This window comes from Hyalella azteca, unplaced genomic scaffold (assembly GCF_000764305.2).
Source record: "Hyalella azteca isolate HAZT.00-mixed unplaced genomic scaffold, Hazt_2.0.2 contig1556, whole genome shotgun sequence".
Lineage (NCBI taxonomy): Eukaryota > Metazoa > Arthropoda > Malacostraca > Amphipoda > Hyalellidae > Hyalella > Hyalella azteca.
This window is the reverse complement of record NW_025931865.1, coordinates 140,384-167,170: the sequence shown is the minus strand read 5'-3', so window position 1 is coordinate 167,170 and position 26,787 is coordinate 140,384. Positions and strand designations below refer to the sequence as shown.

Sequence of the window (26,787 nt, the reverse complement as noted above, 5' to 3'; positions counted from 1 at the left end):
CAGCCTACACAGCACGATCTACACAGGACAACATACGCAGCACAATCTACACAGCACAATAAACACAGCACTATCTACACAGCACAATCTACATAGTACAATCTACACAGCACAATCTACGCAGCATAATATACACAGCACTATCTACACAACACAATCTACGCAGCACGATCTACACAACACAATATACACAGCACAATCTACAAAACACAATCTACACAGCACAATCCACACAACACAATCTACACAGCACAATCCACACAACACAATCTACACAGCACAATCAACACAACACAATCAACACAGCACAGTCTATTGAACACAATCTACACAACACAATATAAGCAGCACAATTTACACAGCCTCTTCTAAGTAACAGCACAATCTACGAAATGTTTACCTTTCGATACCAATTACACGTAATCGGAAAGTTTAGCAATTTTTGAATTAGTTCTAAAATAAACCGAGAAGGATAACTGAAACAGATTTTTTTCATACTACTACTAATGATAGTCATGGGGAGCAACATTTACTCATTAACGTAGAGATATGATTTGAATCAAAATTTCCTCAGCTGAATTGTGAACTGTCGCACAAATTGGTTGTTGGTCACGACTCGTTTTTCACTAGAGCTATCCAAGCTAGAGGCAATGAAGTGAGGGTAAGGCTTCTTTTGACCGAGCCTCTCACGTCACCTATCGTGCTTGAGGCAACCAAGCGAGAGTCAGGATCCTCTTGACCGAGTCTTTCACGTCACTTATCGTGCTTGAGGCAACCAAGCGAGAGACAGGCTCCTCTTGACCGAGTCTTTCACGTCACCTATATCGTGCTTGAGGCAACCAAGCGAGAGACAGGCTCCTCTTGACCGAGTCTTTCACGTCACCTATCGTGCTTGAGTCAACCAAGCGAGAGTCAGGCTCCTCTTGACCGAGTCTTTCGCGTCACCTATCGTGCTTGAGGCAACCAAGCGAGAGTCAGGCTCCTCTTGACCGAGTCTTTCACGTCACCTATCGTGCTTGAGGCAACCAAGTGAGAGACAGGCTCCTCGTGACCGAGTCTTTCACGTCACCTAAATCGTGCTTGAGTCAACCAAGCGAGAGTCAGGCTCCTCTTGACCGAGTCTTTCACGTCACCTATCGTGCTTGAGGCAACCAAGCGAGAGTCAGGCTCCTCTTGACCGAGTCTTTCACGTCACCTATCGTGCTTGAGGCAACCAAGCGAGAGACAGGCTCCTCTTGACCTCCGAGTTTCTCGTGTCACTCTATCAGTGACCGGCAGCTCTTTTCAGCCTCATGCAATCTGAGAACATTGAGAGCCTGTAATTTGTCGCAATAACAGAGGAGTACTGCCATTATCTGGCTAAAAGACGTCTATTATAAGCGGCAGGTGGTGGTTATGATAGCGCCCCTTAATGATCTCGCCCTCAGAGAGTGACTTTACACATCTCCCTTGTAACACGAACTATAATCAAACGTGTGTGCTAGAATTAAGCTGAGATCTAGGGCAACGCGTGCAGGAATGTCGAACGTCAATTGGTCGATTCTGGCTAACACAAATTAGTTGTACTACGTGCTAAAAGACATGCATTTTAGAACTGAACGCTACCATTTCTGGCGTTTTTACGTATTCTAAACCTGTCAGATTAGTTGTTTTATTGAACTGCGGCATTCATGGATGATATTTTGTACCAATTAAGCGACCGAATTACGTTCCATTAGGATTCTTTATATTTCAAGCAAAATAACCTAACAAGAGTCCATTTCGGAATACTATTCATCAATGTAATGTATGAATTTAGTTTTTCCCGATTGTATCATTCCAGTTCCCAATTTTCATACCACCCTCGTATTCCTGTATTTTCTCGACTGCATGCCTCGTTACCGACACCCGTTGTGAGCCAGCGACCAGACCTCGTGAATTTCTGAGCCTATAAAAGTCGGCAGCTCGAGACCAACTCAAAGCACAGCTGATTTGGGCCTGTTATAGAAACTGCTCGCAAAAGCGGAACGAGTGGAAATTACGATTGACGCTGGAGACTTTAAACAACTGAATTATTTATTTATTAATTATAAATGAATAAGGCCAGTAAACACAATCGCCAAGGAGCCTAGGCGATGCTGCTGTACCACAATTTTTAAGTAAAATTAATGCATATTTAGTTATTGCAAATTATGAACGTATTGCAAAGGACTTCTGAGACAAATATATACCCATAACAGCAGATGGCGCGCCTTAAAAACCTTCCCAATAGCTCATTTTCAAAAACTTCACAAATGTAGACAAGGACAAGAGATTGATAAGTCCTAACTGTGAAATTTCTCATTTCAATGACTAAAAACAATAAAGCCCGTGTGCCTTTTCGATTATTTTTCCCACCTCCACAGCAATAATTTTATGCGCTCACTGAGGCCTTTGTATGCGTCACGGCTTACGTTCAAAGGAAGTTTTAATTCGTTTAATAATCACGATAATGATTATTTTTACACGTTTGCCGTTCCGTTAATGAAAATTTTCATTTATGTATATTCAATTTTCGATCACTTTCATACAATTTTAGAAGAGAAATCATTGTAGCAAATAAGTGATCGAAATGCCTGCAATTAATTGTTTATCTTGTTACATGCATGTAAAATCATCAACTGAATTCAGTCAATGATATTTAGCTTTGATCTAGAAATGTTTATTATTATTTTGAGAATAATTTTGTCACGCAAGTATAAATGAGCCGTTATTGATGCCTCATGCCGAGGCGTGTTTATTTTAAAATATATTTGTGCAATAAGTTAACAACCACTGATGAAAGTTTTTGTTTAATATATTTAGGCAACTCATACAGCACCTGTTTAGCTGCAAAAATGTTAGCTAAACTGTATTAATTCGTCAAAATTGGGAAAACAAATTTCTCAAAATTGGGAAACTTGATCGAACCTTGTATTTCACTTAACCTAGTGAAGCAATGAATTGTCAAACCATACTATGTGTTTAATCCATTCTTGTATTATTTTTTCGCTGCAGAGATTATTCTCAAATAATATTTTAAACTGAATTATATTAGAAACCGAAATATATGTAAAGAAAAAATTAAAATTTACATAATACTTTTATAAAACTTATATTATCAGTCTGCTTATATCGCAAGTTCACAAGGAATTTAAGAGCAAAGAAAACACCAAGCAAATTCACCATATCGATATTGGAAACGTTTCGGAGTCCAGCTCCATCATCAGTTCGAAACACTAAAAGTAAAATAAAATCATATTATTATACCAAAATTCAAAGACAGACATAAACCCTAGTGACATAAGTTCAGTGAACCCTAGGACTAAGTTGTTTCAATCGAGTCCTGTTTTTTTTATATAATGTTAGGTCTTGTTTAGGTTGTATGTCTGTCTTAGAATTTTGATATAATAATATGATTTTATTCATTTTTAGTTTTTCGAACTGATGATGAAGTTGGACTCCGAAACGTTTTCAATATCGATATGGTGAATTTGCTTGGTGTTTTCTTTGCTCTTCAATTCCTTTTTAATAATACTTTGTTAAGTCCATCACTGGTCACGCTCAGGGATTATAGCTTTACATTATTTATGTATTACCGCGTTGTATTTTATGCGGATAATATTTCGGTGGAGAAAAACACTTGGGTATAATTAATTTAAAATAAATTAATTTTACTGCCATAAATAATATTTTATAGTGAGTAAATGACAAAATCAATTCGCTTCTTGTAATGTAAGGTATTTAAACTTATTTAGAAAAAATTATATAAAGTTTAAACCGGTTGCCTCTCCTTCGAGCGAAATGTCTTCATGTTTCCTGGAAATCGCTCAGAGTCTGTAATATTTTTATCTTAAGTTTACGCATTTGATATTTGAGGCTCAATTATAATCTCTTGAGAAATGAATATGAAATATTCGAAAGCGATTGCGCACGGCTCTCACTTGGACTTCAAATTAAGCCGACTGTGACAGCCATTATTCAGAGAGGGCCGCTGTCTGACGCCGGAATCGGACTTTTAATTAAGAGGCGTTTACGAATTGACGCGAAATGATTTCAATTAGTCCCTGTTATGCCAGCGCAACTCCCGAGCTCTTGACACAAGTTGTTCCATGCGCCGGCCTGCAGGGCTGCGCCGACCTGCTGGTGGACACATCGCCGCCTCTGCAGGGCAGCGCCGGCCTGCTGGTGGACACATCGCCGCCTCCGCAGGACAGCGCCGGCCTGCTGGTGGACACATCGCCGCCTCTGCAGGACAGCGCCGGCCTGCTGGTGGACACATCGCCTCCTCTGCAGGGCAGCGCCAGCCTGCTGGTGGACACATCGCCACCTCTGCAGGACAGCGCCGGCCTGCTGGTGGACACATCGCCTCCTCTGCAGGGCAGCGCCGGCCTGCTGGTGGACACATCGTCGCCTCTGCAGGGCAGCGCCGGCCTGCAGAGAACAAGATGCAAGTCTCGTCATTGAAGGGAAGCAGGAAACTCGGCAGGCAAAAATTAATCGAAGTAAATGAGGCACAGATGTGAAACGCGAACTGATTACGATAACAGTGGATATGATGCCATCATTGCGCTGAAATCTCGTAATCACCTACCCCGTGTTGTATTGAATTAATCTGTTTATAACCGCAAATGTTCTTTCATGCCAATGTCTATCATTGCAGTTGGGAGTTTGAATTTGGTATTACATTTGAAATTATCAATACTCCCAAAGTAATTACGGTCATGATTGATTGATACAGGTGTCGATGATTCATTATACAAAACACTAAAAAAAATTTTAAGCACAAATTCTTCGAAATTATACTCCATCTGTTTAAAATTTGTAGAGTTCAATTTGAGAAAAAACTTAATGGGCATAAGTATACGAGAAAATATAGGGTTAATATTCGATGAGATTGATCCGAATATGTTAGGTTGACTTTTTATTTTGCGGAAAAGCTCATGTGTTAATATTCTAAGCCTATTGTTATTCACAGTATGCATTCATTTCACCGGCAAGTTGAATCTCATACATGAATGACATGAATCGCAATTTGCGGTAAGCTCCAAGCCTATGACGAACGATGTAGATATGAAGCGGTCATGTCATAGGAGACTGTACAGAATATGGTTCAGTATGCAAATCTCAGACAGTTAGGCCTGACCTCGGTAAGTCATAAATGCGAAATGAGTTTGACCCTCTCAAGAAACTCGTGTCAGGGAGTCTTGTATGTCTCTGCGATAGGAAAGAGCGAAAAGACATTTCTGATAAATTACCTTTTTTGCTGTTCAGTAATAGGTAATATGGATAAAATTCAATTTTTGAGGTCAGTAATCGGCAATGGCCATTATCCTTTAATAATCCCATACTCCTTTTTAATACGAACATGTTCAATAAGATGGTAAAATAATGTTCTTCTTTGTCGACGTTCATGTATAAATAATATTCGATGATGGAATCGTGGTATTCTCCTATGTTTATATAATTCTATACAAGAAATACAATAATAGAACCGCTGCAATTTCCAGAATGAACTCGAATTGTCAAGTGGGGTAACCGAAATTCATGAGGTAGCTGATGCCAAGAAACTTCGGCTCTGCAAACTGAAGAAAGTCAAAAGTGCTGTTTGAGGAGAGCTGCTGAAGAAACAATCTTGCGGAAGATCCTGTCTTTTCCATTTTCTGGAATAGCGAACAAAGTTTCTATTCGAGTCAATCGCTCAGAACTCTAGGAAGTGAGCCAGTCTCCTTGATCGAGCTGGATGAACAGAACCCAAGAATTCTCTTGTGCTGATTATCGTGGAGCTTTAAATGTAGGATTACACATAGACTTACTGATACTACAACTAGTTTTCCTATCCTTCTCGCCGTAGCTATGGAACCTCACAAACTCTCGTCAAATATACAACCTAACTTGCCCGGCTTTGCCAACTGGGTCAATGTAATCCTCTTATAAAATTATTGTTTGATCTTCGATAGAGGGTAAATTTTTCAAATCTAAGGGTAATTTTAAAAGGGTAACTTCTTGCACTTTCGGTGAAACTTCAGCGGAGTAATTTTTGTTCAGTACAGACAATTCACTTTAAATTCAGACAATTCAAGAAACTTCAGCGCCGACAATTTTCTTTATTGACTAAAAATAAATATTGTAATTTTGCACAACAACCACGTCATTCTCATCGGTACAATTAGGAATTTTTGAAAATACATAGACGAAGAAAGGAAACTTTCTCTTTGAGGGGATAATGTGGTTGGGGTAAATTTTTCTTTAATATTGGCTCCCATTTGTGGTTATACGAACGAGAACTTTTGTGGCTTTCGTCGAGAAAAGACATGAAGCCCTTGTAAAACAGGATAACAAATAAATGTTGCCAAATAATGTGTCTCTGTTTATTAATACTTTTCATTTTCAGTTTGATTGTGATTTTATTTTCGCTGGCGCGGGTTATTTAATTTTGGCACGGGTATACTAATGGTTTGATTGAACAATCTCGTTCTTATAAATTAAAATATAAATGGCTCTCTTTTGTGTGGATGCTTAACTCTTCTGCAACAGAAATGCCTCAAGTGTGGTATAGACCATTCAATTTAGGAAATAAATACATTCTTGAATGTCTCGCTAATGCTTCATTTCATCCAATTGTTAATTACTCATACGTCATTACTTACGAGCCGTAAATTATTTTATAATTACCACCAGTATATCAATCTGACCAAGTCAAGATTAGACGAACGCGCTACACATCATGTGAGTAAAGAGTGACGTGCCCGCGATAACAGAGTATCACAATATTCTCTTTGTTTTGAAACTTCCGATTTTAATTAATCACGCACAATTTCTAAATTCATTCATCACTGCTCTCTGTGTTGAGCAGCGCCCTTCAGCTGTATTATTTCACATATTATTTAACTCTTGCCTATCCAAAATTGCCATTCCAGATATTATTGTCCAGAATTTTACTATTTTCGGCGCTTGTTTCAGTTCACAATGGCTTCATTATTCAATAATTGAACTCGTCTCAAACTTTCTCCGAATTTATTTCTGTTGCATTAGGACTCCATGAAGCGGCGCCAGGGATTTAATGGCCCGACATTCCAGGGTAGAATTATCAGTCGCTCGGCTGGGGTCTGTAGTGCAGACCCGCAAACGACGGTCATCTAATGACTCATTACGACTCTGGAGATCGACTCATTACGCGAATGATTGCATTGTTCAGAGATCGATGCATAATGACTGCTCTCTATCATTGACTCAGAGATTCAAAGGGGCCATTTCCGGAGCTTTTGCTCCTATTCGCTGCAATAGCTCAGAAGCTTTGGGCTTTTCGCTCCTTGATATCATATCTATGGCAGTCACTGAATATACTTAACTAAACTGAGCATTCAAATTAACAGAGCCATACTGAAGATTTGTTAAATCGTCCATAAATCATTCCACATAATCTTAGAAATCGTTCGTAAATCGTCTTATTATTTGTTGTGTCTGAACTAGATTATATTATTTTAGTTGATTGAAGACTATCTAATCTAAATAAAAGGTGTTTTCTCTCATTTTCCCCATTAAGCCATAAATCTAGTGGATATTCAGCGGATATTAACTCAGAGTGCATCACTAACGCTGGTCCCTTCCTCGATAATCTTCTTGATTGTGGACGTGGAATGTTCCTCAATGTTGATTGATGTGAATCAAGAATTCCAGAGAAGAGCATATTATGGTTTGTATTTTAATTAATCAATTATTATTTACAGGTTACATCAAGAAGCGTTTATAAAAACATTATCTCGATATAATTTTATTTTACAATTTGCTTTATAATTTGCCTAATAATAATTTTTTCCTTCATTATTCATAGTATTTCTCACCCTCGCCATCAGCGAGTGAGGTCCTCTCGCGCCAGAAGTATGAAGATTCTTACGGTCTTCCGGTGCTGAAACAGAAACTTTTCCCGGCAACTCAATTAAAAATTACTGTCTTTCTTTTGACTTTAATTTGGAGGCTTGGAAGCTGGGTTTTACCCGCTAAGAAATGCTGGCGAAATGTTGGATGAAAATTTCTGTATGATTCCGTAATGGCGGCCACTGGTCGGCGAGTTTAGAGTCTCGTTATGATACATTGTGACACATACTTTTGAAAATTGCATCAATATAATTATGAAATGACGCTATAAAACTTGCAAAATTGTGTTTTGTGAGAAATTAATTAGCCAGAATAAGAGTGTTTCTATTTTTGCTGCTAGAAAATTGACTATAATTAAAATTTAAAGCAGAAAGAGAATTTATTTTCAACAAACCCTTGATTATGTTTCATTAGCGTTTATTATTAATCGCATCTAAGCATCCTCTCGAAAGTTAAATCCGTCATAAATGTTGTCATTCTAATACGTGCCTTATTTATGCTACTAAAAAATTCTTGCAGTTACGAGCGCTGCCCTGAAATTATATTGATATCAAAAAAACATTAAAATATAGCTACCAAGTTCATGTGTAAATTCTGGATGAATGAATGTATGGGACAGGAATTATTTAAAAAGCTATAAAAAATCAATTAATACGCATTGGAAAATATTTTAAAAAGTCTTTCAAGTCGGAAATTTCAGTTCTATATTATCATCTATTCATTAAAATATTACCAAAAATATGAAAAACTAATAATTAATCGCTAAAAATAAAAAAATACTAAAAACTCTCATCTGACTTTCTAGTTATCTTTATTCACCAGAAAAATATTGCTGTCGGTTGCTTTGAAAGAATACAACACTCACGGGGTAAAGAATAACTTATATGTCTTTATATACGTGTCTTGAATTGATACATGTTTGCGCGGTATATCCATTAGGTATTAAATATTAGGGCGTACCAAAGGAGAATTAAATCTTCCATTCAAAATTTCAAGACCTGATACAGGCGGCACTATAATAGCATAAAGTTGAATTGATTCTGAATGATAAAAATATACTAAAGACGGTACATGTACACAGCGGGAGAAGCAACAGGCGGGCACTGGACAGCCAAGAGCGAAAAATAAAAATTAAATAATAATAGAAATGATTAAATTATATAGCAATATGTACGTTAAAAATATTTAATGTGTTGTTGTATAGACACGATTTTTTATGTTATGTTTTTTGTTTTGCCTTAGGTTTGTTATAGTATTTAGTGATCCATTTTCTTGTTCGTCGGTTTTACGTGATGAGGTAATGGATAAAGAAAATATTTCTGGAAACTATGTCGATCGCTGGATTATTATTTGATTGTATTGACACTTGATATTGAGATTTACTTTTTTCCAAATAATTATTGGATAGAAAGTAATTAGAATTACTCAATTTTATTTAATTAAGAATAGTGATATCTTTCTGTATAATTTCACTAAATTTTCTATATAGTTTTCATAAATTACTGGAAAAATATTTTAAATAATTAGATTAGTGTGCAATAGAGCTGGAGAACTAATAACTGCAGGATAGTAAACTGAAAACTCCTGTACTGATGATATTCACAAATCTCGTCGAAAATGGAATTTTTAAAAATAAATTGATTCAGCTTGGGTCCTTTGAACTTTACTATTGCACAGGCCATATTGTCAATCAACTGATATATATATATTTTTTTTAATTCACACTTTTCCCAGTTTCGGATCAAGGCTCCTGCCATCTATTTTATCTCATTCAGTCACTCTAATATTATTAAATATCAGCGTAGTGTGTATGTCATCTTGTTATGTGGTTATTTCATAATATGTTTTTATTTTGTTAATATAACTGTAATATGTCTTTATTTTGTTAAGATAACTGTATATAGTTAATTGTGTATAATTATAATTATATTTAAGTTAATTGTGTGTAATGTGTGTGATTACTTAATAAATATCATTACTCATAATCGATGAAAACCTGTAGAGTCATTTTCATTCATAAAAAGAACTTGTTATTCGCTTCGTAAAAGAGGGAAGTTCATAGTAGATGTTTGTGCGTGAAGGATCCTCCAGGGAGCCATGTTGCAAGATTGCTAGGATTATATTTCTGCCGTTGCCTGCTTATAATAATCAGTCACATAATAATAATAATAATAATAATAATAATAATAATAATAATAATAATAATAATAATAATAATAATTCTGTGATCTTTAACAATAGTAACCGATCAAACTAGGGAAATAATATTGAACTTCAATTAAATAAAGGACATCCCAAGCACTTACTCAATGAAATTTGGCTCCATTAGCCTGTTCACAATACGCTGAGGATCATAAGCTGCGTATTTCAGTCATAAGCTGCGTATTTCAGTCGAACGAACGAAGTATGAATGTTCAAATTGCACTCAGTATGTAGAGATTATCCGAAGTTTGTTAGAAGAAAAGGACTAGTAACACTTGCTTTAAATGTTCTTTGAATTGAAAGTTAAGTCAGAAAATCTGAAACATTTTTTCTATATAACATTCAGTTGTGCCACGATGTATGAATTAGGAAAAAGTGGAAAGATATTCATGTCAATGGGCGTCTATGGCACTAAGGGGAAAAGTTAGAGTCTCTAAACCTGCTTGAATTATAGATTACTGTATATACGTTTAATAGGCTGTAATAACCTATTTAGGCAGTGGAAAAGATAGCAAGTACACGTTAATAATTCGTGGAGGCTTTCTAGGGTCCTTAAGATCATCGCTTATACCATCACATATGGATGCTAAGTGGACATTAATGTTCATTGTAGTCTAGTTATTGTCTTAAGAATTATTGCATGTCCAAGTTTGCTGATGGAATATTGTTCAAAGAGGGACACGCATTCTTACGCACAGCAGAAAGCGGAAATAGCACTGAAATGCATCCTTAATTGCCTGGCTAATTAAACAAGGTCAAGATGACCCACGCAAGACAAAAAGTGCATCATTATTTAGACTAAGTCATTTATCCGCGTAGGCATGCCTACGGTAAATATTCATAGCTAACCATGTGTGTGCATTGACGACTTACCATTAAACTACGCGGATTTCATTAACAGCTTACTTCGTCTTATTGTTGCATCACAAATTAGCGACTGCATGTCTTTGATGTCAATGTGGAATAATGGCTACGTTCTCGTTTCCTAACGCATTTCCAAGTCTTTGAAGATCTTTGGTGCCGCCAAATGCGCTTTGTAACGCGACAAAAATATGGACAATTGCATTGAAGCGACCGAGGAATATCTTGCTGTACTCCTGACGCGAGGCTTCGTAAGTGAAAATAGATGTTACGACGAACTGCTCTAGCTGTGTTGTGTTTCGTAACGCACCGATTTTAACGTATAACTTGTCAATGAATTCAATTCAGACTTTAATTTAAAACTGATGTTGCCGTGTTCCCTGTTCACTGAATGTATTCAGGTCCATTCACCGAATACTTCAGCTGGCACAAAAATGTCGTTAAATGAGGTTATATTATTAATAATGCGTACACAGTATTCACACAGGTATGAATGAATTTTATAACTTTATAATAGTCAAGAAATGGATGTTGGTTATGAATTCATCCATTGAAATTTTTAATATTCTATTGTACATTATCAACACTCAATCCTTCTGAATCTTTATCTGGTTATTTAACTTTAGGAATATAGATAACGTTGACATTTTTATAATAAACGTTCATCAAAAACTCCCGAATGCAAACAAAATACTTTTAATAAAAGTAATCCCCACTTCTGCAGTAAGAAAAAAATATATCATACCAATAAGAATTTTTTTAAGAAGCCCACGCGGCTCTGCAATTCCCCCGCCTTATCTGAGTCCGGATCTCCTGGTCCGCGGGAAGCTCGCCCTCTGCATTACAAGCGGAGACCCGACACTCAAAGCCGCTGTCCGCAGTGCCGGAAATGTATTCCGTGTATCCATACTCTGTACAATTACCTGAAAAAATACTCTGGAAATATGAAATAAGTATAATATTATTTTTTGGTAATAATATTGTTCCAGGTTCGTTCTCCTGTTCATGACATTTGGCTAGATGGAGGTATTTCAATTATTGAGAATGATAGATAAGTACTAAATATAATAAGCATATGTCACTATTGGCAAATATCTATGTAATAATAGTGTAAATATAGTTATTTTCTGCTCAAATATTTTCAGTGTCTGTGAGGTGTTCTATTTATTGAGCATACGTATCACACTCACGCCGCTCATCGATCTCTTGTTTGCCGACTGAGTTGAATGCGGATTCGAATCTACCCACGGGGCTTATATTGAGTTTGTTATTTTAACATTATCTTTTGTGTACAAACTTTCGTACTATTGCCGGTACATGGCTAGCCATGTAAGTTCATCAGCCTTTATAAGGGCTGGAATTAGTAAATTTATTATAATCTATTAATTATGTTAATAGTATGGTTTAATAGTCTATCCCTGGTCAGCCCTAACTTTATACTTGAACCATATTCGATACGGTCATTAGAACAAAATTTAATTCTTGAAAATTGCCGTAACATTTTTGCTTGTTGTGGATTCGTTAACAATCCTAGTGAGATCGCTCGAATTTGTTTCTTGAATTCACCCAAAAAACGAAACCCATATTATTTCGTGTTTCGCTTCAGCCTCGGTTCAACGCCACCGCACAAAGTTGGGTTTCATCATCTCCTAATCTACATTATTAGAATTCAAATCCAAATTGAGACAACATATACGATTTTCCATCAAGAATTTTTAAATACGATATCCTATTGTGAGTCTAATTGATAGACGATATCCTATTGAGAGTCAGCACATATCCAATTCGCAGCAAGCAAAAGCCAGACTAAATTTGAATTTCCTATGTATGATTTTCTATCGGTAATCTGCGGGTACAATTTCCAATTATGAATACATTATAAAGCCACTGGGATATGGGATCAGGAATTAATTTTCACGTACTTTTTCGTTATCTAGAAAACCCTTCGTGTCATTCTGATTCAGGATGTATACCTAATCCTTCGTTTAGTATAGCTCGAACAAATACCGAGATGTTTCTTACGTTCTTTAGCAATATTTGTAAAAGTTTTCTGTGTTTTGATTATAAATTAAAACATTATATTATTTGATTGTTATCTACATATAAGAGAGAGGCTAATTTTGGAGACGTACTTCGTCCGTCGGACGAGGTGCACGCGCCTATCAATTCAATTATCGTTTAGGCCACATAGCAGCCTCTGAACTCCAACTTCTGGCCTGCAAGAAACGTTTTGGTGAAATTCAACTTCAGCGTTCGAATTTCTCGTAAATAAACTAAGCTTGGTTGTATCAACTCAAATCGATGTGATTTTATTTTCCTTCCTTCTCATATATTTTAAGGCTTGTGTGGCAAAAATTACGCCACTTAACGACATAATAAAAATTCTTGCTGGTTTCATTCCACCAAAGATACTAATGTATCATCACATTTTTTCAGATCTATTGTAGTGCAGTCTCAACTTTATCAAGTTAAAAAAATTGAGCTTGTTTGCGCTGAGAATCACAGCCAGAGCCACGTAGGAGTATACTTAACTGTAGCCGAACTCGCTTTATTCGGATAAAATTTTCAAGCAAAATGCAAACATATAAATTCCAATGTCATGAGAATTTATTGAGTACTTCACGATAGATCGACCTCATTTTTAATTTCTTTCACACCGTGAGAGCTTCAATTTTATATAGCGATACTGAACAAAAGGAATTCTAGCCGAATATTGCATCAACAAAATCTCGGCAACGCGTTAAAATTATTTGCAAAAAAAAAAACATGCAAGCGTAGCGTGATATTGTGATATTTTATTTCTAATAAATATGCAGAGATACTCAACCGGGATCGATGAGAATAATGTTTTTAATGCTGGTTAGCCATATATTAAAAAAATACACTCGGGAACCATTTGAAAATCATTACAGAATGATTGTTTTTCCCCGTTTCGAGAAGTAAACAGGAAGGATGAATAATAATTTAAATTTATGATATCAAGGCAACGGAATCTTATCACGAAATTTGTTTTGCAGCAAATAAATTGATGAGCTTAATCTTCTTGGAGAATAACATCTATTAAAATATGCTAAATGTGGCGTAATTTTTTCCTCAANCCGGGAGTGACTTGTGTCATAAATGTAGTACATAATAATAATAATAACAATAAATAAGGGTTTTAAATACTTTTATTGTTACTTGTCAACTTATTGGTCTATAATTTATATTGCCATCAGCCTCCATTGTGGACATTTTATTTGAAACATAACCTCAAACGAAGATTGCCAGCGTTTTTCATGATCTTAAATTCCCAAGTGATCTTTCAAATCTTGTAAAACCTCATACCTTTACCTCTCAAAAACTTCCATCTATCATCAATAGAGTTTAGTCAGCGAATTAAAAAATGAATTTCCTGAACTTAAGGTTAACGAAACTTTAAAAAATTTCTTCTCCTATCATTTCATTTGTCCTCATGATTATTAAAATTTTTTTACTGGACACCAAAACCAGTGCCATTTTTGTTAATGGCATCTACGCCATTAACTCTATATTGCAAATGCATGATTACAACGTGTTTTCCCTGTAACCGTTTTTCTTGCGTCGGCTATCCCACTCGCTGTTGGAGTAACAATATTTCATTTAGCGGAGATTTAGGTCAAATAAAAGTCTATTCCCTGAAAGTTGAGTCAAATCTTATTCGTGGGAATTCTCCAAAGAGGTAAACATACACGACTGTTTCATGTCAGTTGCACGAGTATTTGGCATAACAGGAACAGTTTTTCCCGATTACACTACAGATCGACGCATTACACTCACTTTGAAGCGATCAACGAACAACTATATGCGATGCATTCAAAACAAAGAATTTTTTTTTCTTTGTGAACAAATAGTTTTAGCTTTGCAAGTATTGCATGATATTCCGAAAAATTCCAGCGGGATCATATAAAGATTCTTTAATAATGGTTTCTATTTCAACACCAAAGTATATCAGTTAGAACGGAACAAAAAAAATTGACTTTTTTAGAAAGAAATTCTTCGGTGGGCTTCACGGATATTTACTCAGAAAAATATTAATTTTCAAACCAAAATATTATATCATAGCAATGGGGCTAAAAGACGACCTCTCTACGTTCATAATTTCGATTGAAATTTATTTTAATTTTCGAACTTTAATTGGAAAATTGTTAGTGAAATTGCGTCGTTAGAAGAAATAGCTTAAAAAACTGTACACTCTTTGTTTTTGAGAAATTTTAATCTCGTGTAATATTACTATGAGTTAAAATTTACTTATTCCGCCATAAAATTTCCCTTTAAAGATATTGCGAAATAACTGCAAATGACGTCACCGGTTGTAACGCCTACAACGTGTCACGGTGGAGGCACCGTGTCACGGTGGAGGCACCGTGTCACGGTGGAGGCACCGTGTCACGGTGGAGGCACCGTGTCACGGAGGAGGCACCGTGTCACGGAGGAGGCACCTGTCTCTTATACACATCTAGATGTGTATAAGAGACAGGTTGTAACGCTCATGTATCAGCGTTAGGCTTGCTGACGTTGCGCCAGAATGTCTAGTCTGCTGACAGCTGACTGCTTGATCAGATCTGGCGCTAACTTCCCCAGGAAGTTTTTCCTCAAGGGGAATCCCAGGCTGTGATGGTCCAGCTAGGATGTATTTATACATAATAAATCCGCACGTTTATCACAGTTGCTTATGTGGTGCCGTGGTCAAGCAATAATTTACATCACTCCGACATCCAATCATATTTGTTTATAGCACAAATTGTGATGAAATTTGAACAAATGCATTTAGTTTTGTTCAGACATTCCTTTTCTGTCGGAGATGGAATAAACTTGCTGCCATAAAGTAGGTCTTGCTAGTACTAAGTCAATTGTTCGCGATCAAAAAATGAAAGCAGAAACTTTAGTTAGATTGACGCAGGAATTTGTTTGATGCGTGTGAGATAATCTATCCCTATCGTAGTCATCGCTTAGTAAACTTTATTGCGATACGAAACAGCGTACAAAATAATGAAACACGTGGCAAAATTAAGCAAAAAAAACTAATAATAATATGGAAAAAAAGCGTGGCAAAATAATGTAAATAAACACGTGAGAAAATGAGCATTGATTGAGTCTACGCAAATGAAACTTGCAACGGCACAGAGGAAATGCGGGTAAATGTTATATGTGTGCCTCGGGACATAATAATTGTGATGTCAAAATTAAGTGACTGATGATTGGTATTTAATATTAAAATCCAACATTGCCGAAAAGTAATAAAGTTTTTTTTTTTATGCAATTAGGTTCACAAAATCCTTTCTCTTTCTGTCAAAACTTGATGAAGGAAATTCGTAGATTCACTTTCCATTTACTTGGATGAAGCTTCTACCAAAACACCACCTCCTTCAAAATATAATGATGTGTTATAATGTAACACCTCCTCCTTCAAAATATAATGTTGTGTTATAATGTAACACCTCCTCCTATTGATTGAGTCTACGCAAATGAAACTTGCAACGGCACAGAGGAAATGCGGGTAAATGTTATATGTGTGCCTCGGGACATAATAATTGTGATGTCGAAATAAAGTGACTGATGATTGGTATTCTTTAGTAAAATCCAACATTGCCCCTAAATAATAAAGTTTTTTTTTCATATAATTAGGTTCACAAAATCCTTTCTCTTTCTGTCAAAACTTGATAAAGGAAATTCATTGATTCACTTTCTATTCACTTGGAAGAAGCTTCAACCGTAACACCTCCTTCAAATTCGCGCAAAAATATAATGTTTCTAATCAATAACTATCTTCATTCAAAAGTTGACTGAAGCATCAACGCACATTTCAATTTGCTTCGTTGTAATCCATTTTGAATTCATATATTCAGAAAAAAATACCATTCATACGAAAAAATAATGCAGATCTAGTTATATCAACAGAGACGAACTCGAAAGCCTTTTGAAACAATTCAATTTTGCGTTAGTTGCATACAGCTAAAGTTTACTTAAACTTTCAATTGGAGCGTGTTTTTGCAAAGAATTTAGTGAAGTATTCACATCTAGCAAGTGATACATAATTTTAGGCTAGGCTATGCTTCATCGAGTATGATAAGTAACATCTCTAAAATCATTTCTAAAATACGAACAAGAAGCAAAAGCCGTAGTATTATTTTCGCGCGATAAAGATTTAATTGCAACTAAAACAGTGGATGATATAAAAAATATAACTCAGTACTCACTGCAGTGAGTGACAGAGAGCGCATTTTCTCGTCACCGAAAACGTGAAGTCACGGACGGACGGACAGACGAACATGACGGGAACAATAGCGCCTATTTTACCATAAATAAGAAAATGCGCTAAAAAGATATTATGCAAAAAAGATTCTAGCGTCAGAAACAGCGAATGTATAACGTTAAGTTACAAGCGAGGCTCTCGAAAAAAAATTTCGTTTCTACATAAATAACGGGACTCGTATGTTATAATTCCGACAACATTCTCAGTACATAACGTAACTTGATGGAGCTAAACCTGTATGTTAGGTTTACATTTTTATTGAAAAAATTGTGATTGTAGCATACAATGAAAAACTCACATGAAGTTATTCATGTTAATTTTAGATCTCATCCACCAGCATCCAAACAAAATCCAATTTCCATTCATACATCTATTAAATTATGTCGTATGATTTAATTCGGTTAATTAATTAAATTTAATTAACCTTGCCGAGAATTTACGGACCGGAAGAAAGGCTTCAGATGAAGAAGGGTGAGCTCTGCGGAAGCTCTGACTCATGCGTGGATTAGTCAGTATTGCTGGAAGAAGAGACCTCTGCTGGACGCTGCCCAGAGTTATTCGCTGGAGCAGAGATTGTGCAGCGCCATCTGCCGCGTGCCAGCTGCTGCTAAATCACGGTTATGAATTCCAACGAGATGACTCCCATCTGCTGCTGCTGCTGCTACAATATCCATTTATAGTGCAGTACCTGCAGACACGTGTCACCAGCCATTGCAGTAACTGTAGATGTTGAGACTGAAGCTGGTGTAACTATCGCCGCAATCGTCACGGATAAGTCACTTCATAGGATGTCGCAGCTAAAGGAGTTTTATTTAATTAAATAACAGTAAATGTTTCAGCAAATAAACAGAAAATCTTACAGATGTGGTTTAACAGACAGGAATATTACAACCAAATAAATTTTTTTTTTTAATTCTGAGTGACTCAAGCTCGAAGCCGAGCCGAACATACTGTAAATCAACGTGATTTTTAACAATAAGCACTACGATTAATGCGAAAATAACCTACAAGTTTCAACCAAAGAATCGGATTTTAATTGATACGCTTCCAGCTGAGCTGTTCATTTCTTGTCTTTTAAATATTAGTGTATGGAATACACGACTGTCGTGTATGGAATCCACGACTAGAACTTTTTGAGAAAAGACTGTAAATGGACCCAAATGTAATACATAGTAAAAACTCTTCTCAAAATTGCATTCTTTGGGCTTTTTTTGGGAATATTATTTGAATACCTTGGGCTTGGATTTCCAATATTCAGTGATGGTTGAAGATTTTGTGGAGTAGCGACGAAAATCTTACTCCCGCTTTAGACACGTCCATAAATTTGATACAGTTTTTAACAACAATAACACGAGAAGCTTGATCATTCGTTTGGAATTCCATCGTTAAGCAAAAATATACGGATTTTTTCGGTGATTTTTACAAATCAAGTAAGAAAGTTACGCAACGGAAGACTCCTGGCAATAAGTAATACAAGTTCACACAAAAAATACAAGTAATACAATCACAAAATACAAGTAATACAATCACAAAAATATAAAGCGCCGTCTAATATTGATGTCTAGTGCAGGCAAGACTAAAAATTTGTAAACAATTTTTCTGTGCTAATATTTCCTACGCGTAATTTGAGTAATTGAAGAAAAAAATTTAATTCATTGAATTGTTGGTAGTGTGCATTTGAGGCCAACTTTGCAACTAAAAAATGTATATTTACTACGAATGCATTATAAGGGACGTAGAGTTGACAGTTTTCTGGTTATGATAAAAATTATTTACAAGCCAGCTTTCACACAGCTTACTTGCACATTTCCATTGTGTGTGCTTACCCCACAAAAATTCCTAAGAAAGAAGAAAATGAGCGGGAAAATATTCAGCGTATTTTCCAGGGCTAAGCTGGCGCCCACAACACACAGGAAAATATCTAGATTGCACACCAATTCCGTACAAAACACAAACATTTCCTCAAGGCTTGAGGCGGTGGCTTTGTGCCTCTTCCTCGAGATGAAGAAGCCTTGCTTTGGGCGAGAGCACCAATCGGTCTGGGCCGCGGCAACAAAAGGTTTCCTGAAGCGTGGTGACAATTTCGCTGCTGCAGCCCCGTCCTATCTCAAGTCCAGCGTCAATATAAGACGACGCTCGTGCTCTTGTGTCATCATTTTTGTCACGTTTGATGGTCCATTCACCAATGTAATCCAGGCTTTGTTTTTGAAAAAATCTCAGCGATGTGACACCGAAACCCGTCTGCGTAGCGCTGGATAGCGACACGGCCGTACTTTAACTCCGCTCTTAAGTCTTCATGATTGTCAGCCGAGAAATGATTGGCATCATGATTGTCAACTGAGAAATGATTGGCATCATGATTGTCAGCTGAGATCCGATTGGTATCATGACGATTATCTACTGATAAACGATTGCCGTCATGATTGTCAGCATCGGTGCAACTGAGATGTCTATGTAATTCTGATCGTAGCGAAAAGCCATTTGAAATTTCGCTATATAGGATACTTCGTTAGTAGCAATGTTATTTTTGATGGAATGTTCCAAAATATAAAATGTGTTCATAAGTGCAAAAGCCACCAAATTTAGATACTTGAGATCTACGATAAGACGATTTTATTTACATATATATACATACGAACAACATTATTCGCGCAAACAAACAAGAGATCCAATATACAGAGCTTCGATATGATGGAAAGTCATTAATTTTTAAAGAAGTATCTTAACATTCCGGTTCTTTGCAACGAGGAAATTCTTATGCCTCCAAGATTTCATACGCCAAACTCATTGACATTTTTCAGAATTCCTCAAATCAGGAAGCAGGATTTTTTATGAAGAATTTTTGGCTGACTTGAGGCAGCGATGTCTTTGTTCTCCTTGCAGCTGTCGCTGTCGTCGATGGAGCCATGGAATGAATTCAGTTCCATTCATTTCAATTATTTTAATATTGTATCCTGCGAAACTGTTTCGAAAGAATATTTTTAAATTTAAATATTTTTAATTCAAATAGCACTTTTAAATTGCAAATGTTTCAGATGCATGAGTAAATGGAGTTAAATTCACGGCAGGTTAGCAATTTGTATGAATTCGTTGCAACAATATTTATGAGGAGTGCGAAAATCCGTTATGCGCCAGAAACACTAATTTCTTTAATGCGCTTATAATTCAAGTTGAAAACAACGTGTCATTAGCATGAAAAGGTAATTAAAATTAAAAAAAGTACACTCCATTTTTTTTTGTATTCTGTCATATACTCCAGGGAAAAAACTGAGTGCTTTTATTTTAAAAATGACACACTTCTTCTGTCATCATCACAAGCAGGGAGCGGACGTAGCAGCGATGTGCTCTTTTGCCACGATAAGCTGGTTCAGGATGACCCACATAGGAGCAAAAAGTGCATCACCATCTGGCCAAAGTCTCACTCATTCCCTGAGTGGCAAGCAACAAAGCGTTACACACCGCCATCTTCACGGCAGGGCTCGAAAATCTCCTTGATTTCCTCAAGTGCAGTGAAACTCAAACTCAGACCTCAATTGCGGCGGAAATTTGGAATGAAATTCCATCAAGAGACGAGTTCAAAAAACTCAATAGCCTTGGCAGCTCCAATACTCGACGCCATTCAATGCCGGGGTCTTTGATGTGGGTAATGTTATGGCTACTCGCTCTTCATTACGCCGAGTCTCTGCAACCTCTGTTGATACAAATGAATGCCATGAAAAGCCATGCATTTACTTTTCGTGGGAAAATAACGAATTGAATGTATTTAGTTTGGCTATTTTTGTCGCATGTAAAATGAAATTCCTCAAGCTGAAAATTTATATTGTTCATTTATTCATTATCATGTCGTCACGTGTATTCACTTTTTACGCTTCAATTGCCGCCTTCAGTTGCTTGTCATGATTACAATAAAACAGCGCCTTTATTATTTCGTTTTGGCTTCATTTGCACCAATTAGATGTTACCTCAGCTCACGAAAGTGAAACAAATCAGCAAATTCATTATCTCATTGCTCAGTTTTGCAAAATTAACAGCAATATAAAAATCTTCGAACTTAAATTTCTACTTTCAAGTTAAAGAATTAGAGGATTATGTATAAAAAAAATTTACACAACTGTCCAAGAACTTGCAAGCATAAATTTTTTTACCTAAAACTGCTGTGCTACGAAAATCAATCAATCTTGTATTATTTGAGCGCGTACAAGCAATTTAATTTTCGGTTAAGCAGAGCATTGGCTTGGTCAAAACTAGCTCAGGTAGCGGATTACTATGCTGCTAAACTTTATAGCAGCAATCACCAATTCTGGAATTGGTCATTGTGACTCAACTGATTACATCTGCCGGTGATTTTGTTATGACTTCAGTGACTATTTAAAAAATAAGATCAGTACTCACTGCAGTGAGTGACAGAGAGCGTCTTTTCTTGTGCACGAGCACAATAGCGTGAAGTGAAGTCACGGACGGACGGACATGACGAGCACAATAGAGCCTTTTTTCCATAAATGAGAAATGCGCTAAAAACTCGGTTATGCCACCTTGCACTTTATTTTCTATTTATTTCGATTCACGAGAATGCACGTCTTCTCATTTAAATCGAGTGAAGGATTGTGATGAACTGCATGCATGCAATTACTTACTTGCTTTTGAAATCAGAGGCTTTTAACGGATTAGTTCCATGAATAAGCTATAATATTTTGAAGACCATGCAAGTCGCGGTGCTTATTTGAATTGGAAGTTGAAGACTTTGAACTATTTACGTGATTACCTGCTTGAAATGAATAAATACACCAGATACAGAAGCACTTTTAGCATGTTGTATTAGCTCTTTACAGTGGTCATTTCCGTAATTGCATCATTTTCATAATTAGCAGGAATCGACGTGGAAATTTCATACGTCCGCATTAAAGTTATCGGCATAAATGACCAAACTACGAATAGAAGAAGGAATAATCGAAATTTGAGCCAATGCAATTCATACAAAATCATACAATTTGTATTCATACTATTCATACAAAATCATTGCTATCACAATAAAAAAATTTAAAGCGAATGAAACTCATGTTTCTTTTCTGAACGAAGGTACCACAACTTGCAAGCCTGGCTGTTCACAGCAGGATCTCGGATACGAAATCCTCTGTAAACACGACTGGATTTATGATGCTTAGGAATATGGATTGTAAGTGACGCGTGATGCCGTGAGGGCTCCTGCTCGGTGACGGAGACTCAAAATTGGCCTCAGCATTTCTGAAAACTAGAATTTTTCATCTATTCATTCTCATGTCAACGTTTGAAATCAATGTTATCACTTTTTAGTTGGATAATTCCTTGAAAAAAATTATGCCTAAAGACGGATTTCTCATGAATGAGCATTCCTGATAAATTTGAAGGTTCCGAAGTGAACACTTGTCCCAAATTGAAATTTAATTTCAAGGTCATGATGTGAAGATTTGTTAAAAATTTATATTTAAATTACATATTTAAAGGTTCGTAAGTTAAGACTTGTTGTAGCTGGAAACATATTTCAACGGTTCTGAAGTGGGGACTTGTTAAAACTTAAATGGGGATGAAGGACCTCCGAATTAAGGACGCATATATTGACTAATGAGTAAAAGAAGGAGATTATGCATAAGTCACGAGTCCTCTGTTTGTCTCCGCTCAATTAAATTAAAAGATATTAATTCGTAATGATATAATTTTTTGTGGACCATAGCTTTAATATTTGCACAGCACTGATGCGGGATAAAAATTTTCTCCATATTATATACGAACTTTCTGGTTTAATTGCACTATGTGAACATAAGGTTAAGTGTAATCATCAGTTTTCCTGGTATTTCAGTGAAATCATTAATTGTGATGGATAGAAAAAGGCATCAATTAAGTTGGGGTTACTGTTGTTCTAGCTACAACATAAAAATGCTCAGAATATTTACGAATGAGTCCTAGGCTCTTCTCTGCTAGTCTTTCATTACCTTGAACTTTTTTATTGTAATTATGCATTCGTTTTTAAATAAATAACTTTAAGGTGATGTTAAGGCCGTGTCTTTCCTTATGATGCTTTGGCTGTCAGATGAAAATAGCTTATCATTCTTCTCAGCTGTTAATCGAATTCTTTGAAGCACAATTGTCTTTTTTTACTTGAACGTTTGAACGAAGCTTAAAGTTTGATAAAGAAGTTTATTTCCTCATTAGAAGAAATTTTAGTTACAAGATGAAGCGGCACTGTAAATATTTTCTCGGGAGCTGAGCGAGCTGATACTAATGTTATTCTAGTTATTATAATAACTGTTTTTATTAAATATTGTTATACAATTAGATTTTATCTTCAAACGTTTATGTTTTCAATTTAGTACACAGAGTTTTCAATTTTGTATAGTGTCTTGATACGTCCCGTAATACGTAATACGTACATTTAATTACCAAATTGTGATCAATGTTTTACCAAAATAAATGTGAAAATGAAAAATTTGTCGTGGCGTAAATATTTTTAAAAGATTGATTCGTCACATTGCGTGTAAGAACTGCACCACCAAAGTCATTCAGAATGCAAATCGAACGCATTGTATGCGCCAAAAATTCATTTAATTTATAGTCATATTTGCTTAATATGACTTATACTGTAATAGTGATAATTGTTGAAAATTATATATTTGCAATTGGAGCAATATCGATACCGGTAACAGCTACATCATTCCTTGAAATCACTATCAAGTCATTTGCGTATATTTCAGAAATTTGTAGTCATTTCGACGTCTTTTTGGCATTATTTGAATTTAAATGCTGTTTTGAATTTAAAATTTTCCTCATTATTTGAATTTAAATGTCTTAGTATGAGGAAATGAGACAAAATATTTAATTCATAATGAATGATCCCAGGATACAACACTATTAAAAAAATATTTCACATAAATATTTGTGATGAATTTGATGATGCGTTCAAGAGCTTTAACCTCTACTTTAAAGTGTATCTCGTCTTTCTTTGCAGAATTCCACTATTACGTAAATTTTCACACTTTAGTGCTGCAAACTTTAATTTCAGGACTTCACTTTCTCGTCGATTAAAGAACTTCACTTTTGCATTTAGAGAGGGTGACTTTTACGCTAAAGAGTTTTATTCTCTGCATTAAAGAGCTTCACTCTTTGCGTTTAAGAGCTACATTCATTACTTTAAAGAAATACACTCTTTACCTCAAAGAGCTACATTCTTTACATCACAGAGATACACTCTTTAAGTCAAAGAGTGTCACTCTTTACGTCATTACATTAAAGAGAAACACTCTTTAAGTAAAAAAGCCACACTCTTTACATTAAAGAGATACACTCTTTACGTTAAATAGCTACACACTTTACTTTATATAGATAAACTTTTTACATGAACGAGTTACTCTTACCCTCTTTACGTTAAAGGGCTCCACTCCTAACGTTAAAGACCATTTCTCTTTACGTTGAAGAACTTCACTGAATTGCCGTTATGATCGCATCAAATTTCTGAAGGCGCCAAAGGCGGAAAAATGTGATGTGTGTCAGAGGCTGCGGTGATTGATGGCTGTTCAGGAGACGTCGCGTGCCTTGTGGCTGCAAACTTTGAAATTCCCATAGGTAAATTAAAAGCAAAATTAAAATGTTGGAAGTTTGAATATGTTTTATTTTCTTTATAGTTGGGTTAAGGACTTGTGGTGCGCCTGATTTCTGTCAAGGATTTGAATAGTGAAATGATGAATAATAGGTAGCATTATTAATATGCAATAGCACCACGTGGCTTTTCTTCGCATGCCTCCATGTATGACCCTATTACCCGCATGTCCCTATTTCCCACATGCCTCCATTCCCCGTATGTCTCATTTTTCCGTATTCTTCCGTTCATCATATGATTATATTCCCCGTATGTTCATTTTCCCAACTTGCCCCTATTTATCGCATGCCCCCTATTCCACTTATGCCCCTATTCAACGTATGCCCCAATTCCACGTATGCTAATCCCAATGTACCCCATTTATAACTGTAATATGATTATATTCCCCGTATGTTCATTTTCCCAACTTGCCCCTATTTATCGCATGCCCCCTATTCCATTTATGCCCCTATTCCACGTATGCCCCTATTCCACGTATATCTCTATTCCACGATGGCCCCTATTCCACATATGCTTTTCCCCATATACCCCATTTATAACTGTAATAATATCAAGGTACAGCTGCGTCCGATATTCTGTCCCAATTTTTCATTGTTGCGGCTACAATAAGATTATCTCGTAGCACAGTTCGCTGTCCATTATCCCCATATATTGTGTCCCTGTAGGCAAGTGTAGCGCTATAACACGGAAGCGGCGACGGTGTCCGGATGAGCGGAACGCCCTGCGGTTTTTCGGATCGATGAATTCGGACGAGAATTGCAATAGTGCTCCTGGACAACCGCAAACCAAGTCCTTTGCTGCAGCAAACATCGCTTATACTTTGCTGCGCGCAAAGACTGTATTTTTGGATAAAAAAGATTACGAAAATCTGCAGAGGAACCTTGGATTTCAAAAGTTTTGTCATTTATTAACACATGTTGGAAAATTGGGCTTAATAGTCCGTATGAGAGTCTCACCATAATTCTGGCATTAATCGTATACTATGTGTCTAAATTTTGAATGCATTTAAGAATCAATGTTATTTCAATGAAATAAATCGATATTGAACTCATTATACAACGGTAATATATGATAACAAACCAACTAACTGCTTGTAATTTAACTATACAAGAATCTAAATTGATTTTGAGATTGTGCTTTAACCAGGAGAACTTTTTTTTATCATCTTCCAAACAGAAATATAAAACATCCGGGCCACGGTTTATGGCTCGCCTTGACCTCATTAATAAATAAAATTTGTGGCCAGAAACAACAAGGAATTACTGACTCTTTATAACAACTAACTGGTCCTTTATCTCAGTATTTCAGATAGGAGAAAAATCTCGGAAAGCACAATGGCCTAAATCTTATTCGCCCCATTAAAGGCGATGTGATCAAGATTCTGTGAAATACAAGTAAGGCACAAATTGACCTTAGTTCTCGAGGTATGAAAAACTGCAAGCTTTTAATTCCACGCTCGGGTTTTATCGACGACAGCGAAAGTGATTCAGCGGCAGGATTTAGTACAGTGATTTCTAATTATTTGGCGCGCCTGTAAGCTGAAACGTTTAGATACATCACTACAAAGATCTCGAACTTTAAAGGCGATATAAGTTCACCGTCTCAAAGGACCGAATCCTCAGAATGCCAGGACTCAGGATCATTTTTTGTTCCGGCTAATAGATAGGAAGAGATTTGAAGATCCCAAGTCATCTCGGGCTGGCAGTAAAATGCACTTCTTGGCTGCAGAAAACAGAGGCGCAAAAAACCCTTTAAAATAAATGAGTAGAGCTGGAGAAAATAAATTGAATTTCTTTCTGGAGGTAATGAAACTCCCTGAAGGTAAATTCTGCCCCGAAATGAGGGGATTAAATTGAAATGAATATATACGAAATGAATTAAAATTTCAACTTCTGAACATTATAAGTGGTGTAGTCAACCTACTTCCCCACATTCAACTTGAAAACCA

The 26,787-nt window shown here is 36.2% G+C and overlaps 1 protein-coding gene across 1 annotated transcript in view; it reads left to right on the top strand.

Moving 5' to 3' along the window:
• Positions 1–4,047: 4,047 nt before the first annotated feature.
• LOC108677953 overlaps positions 4,048–26,787 on the top strand; it is a 59,310-nt gene continuing 36,570 nt past the window's right edge. Inside the window, exon 1 of the mRNA XM_018166271.1 lies at positions 4,048–4,447. Within this exon, the coding sequence (XP_018021760.1) occupies positions 4,048–4,447 (400 nt within the window). The remainder of the gene's footprint in view (positions 4,448–26,787) is intronic.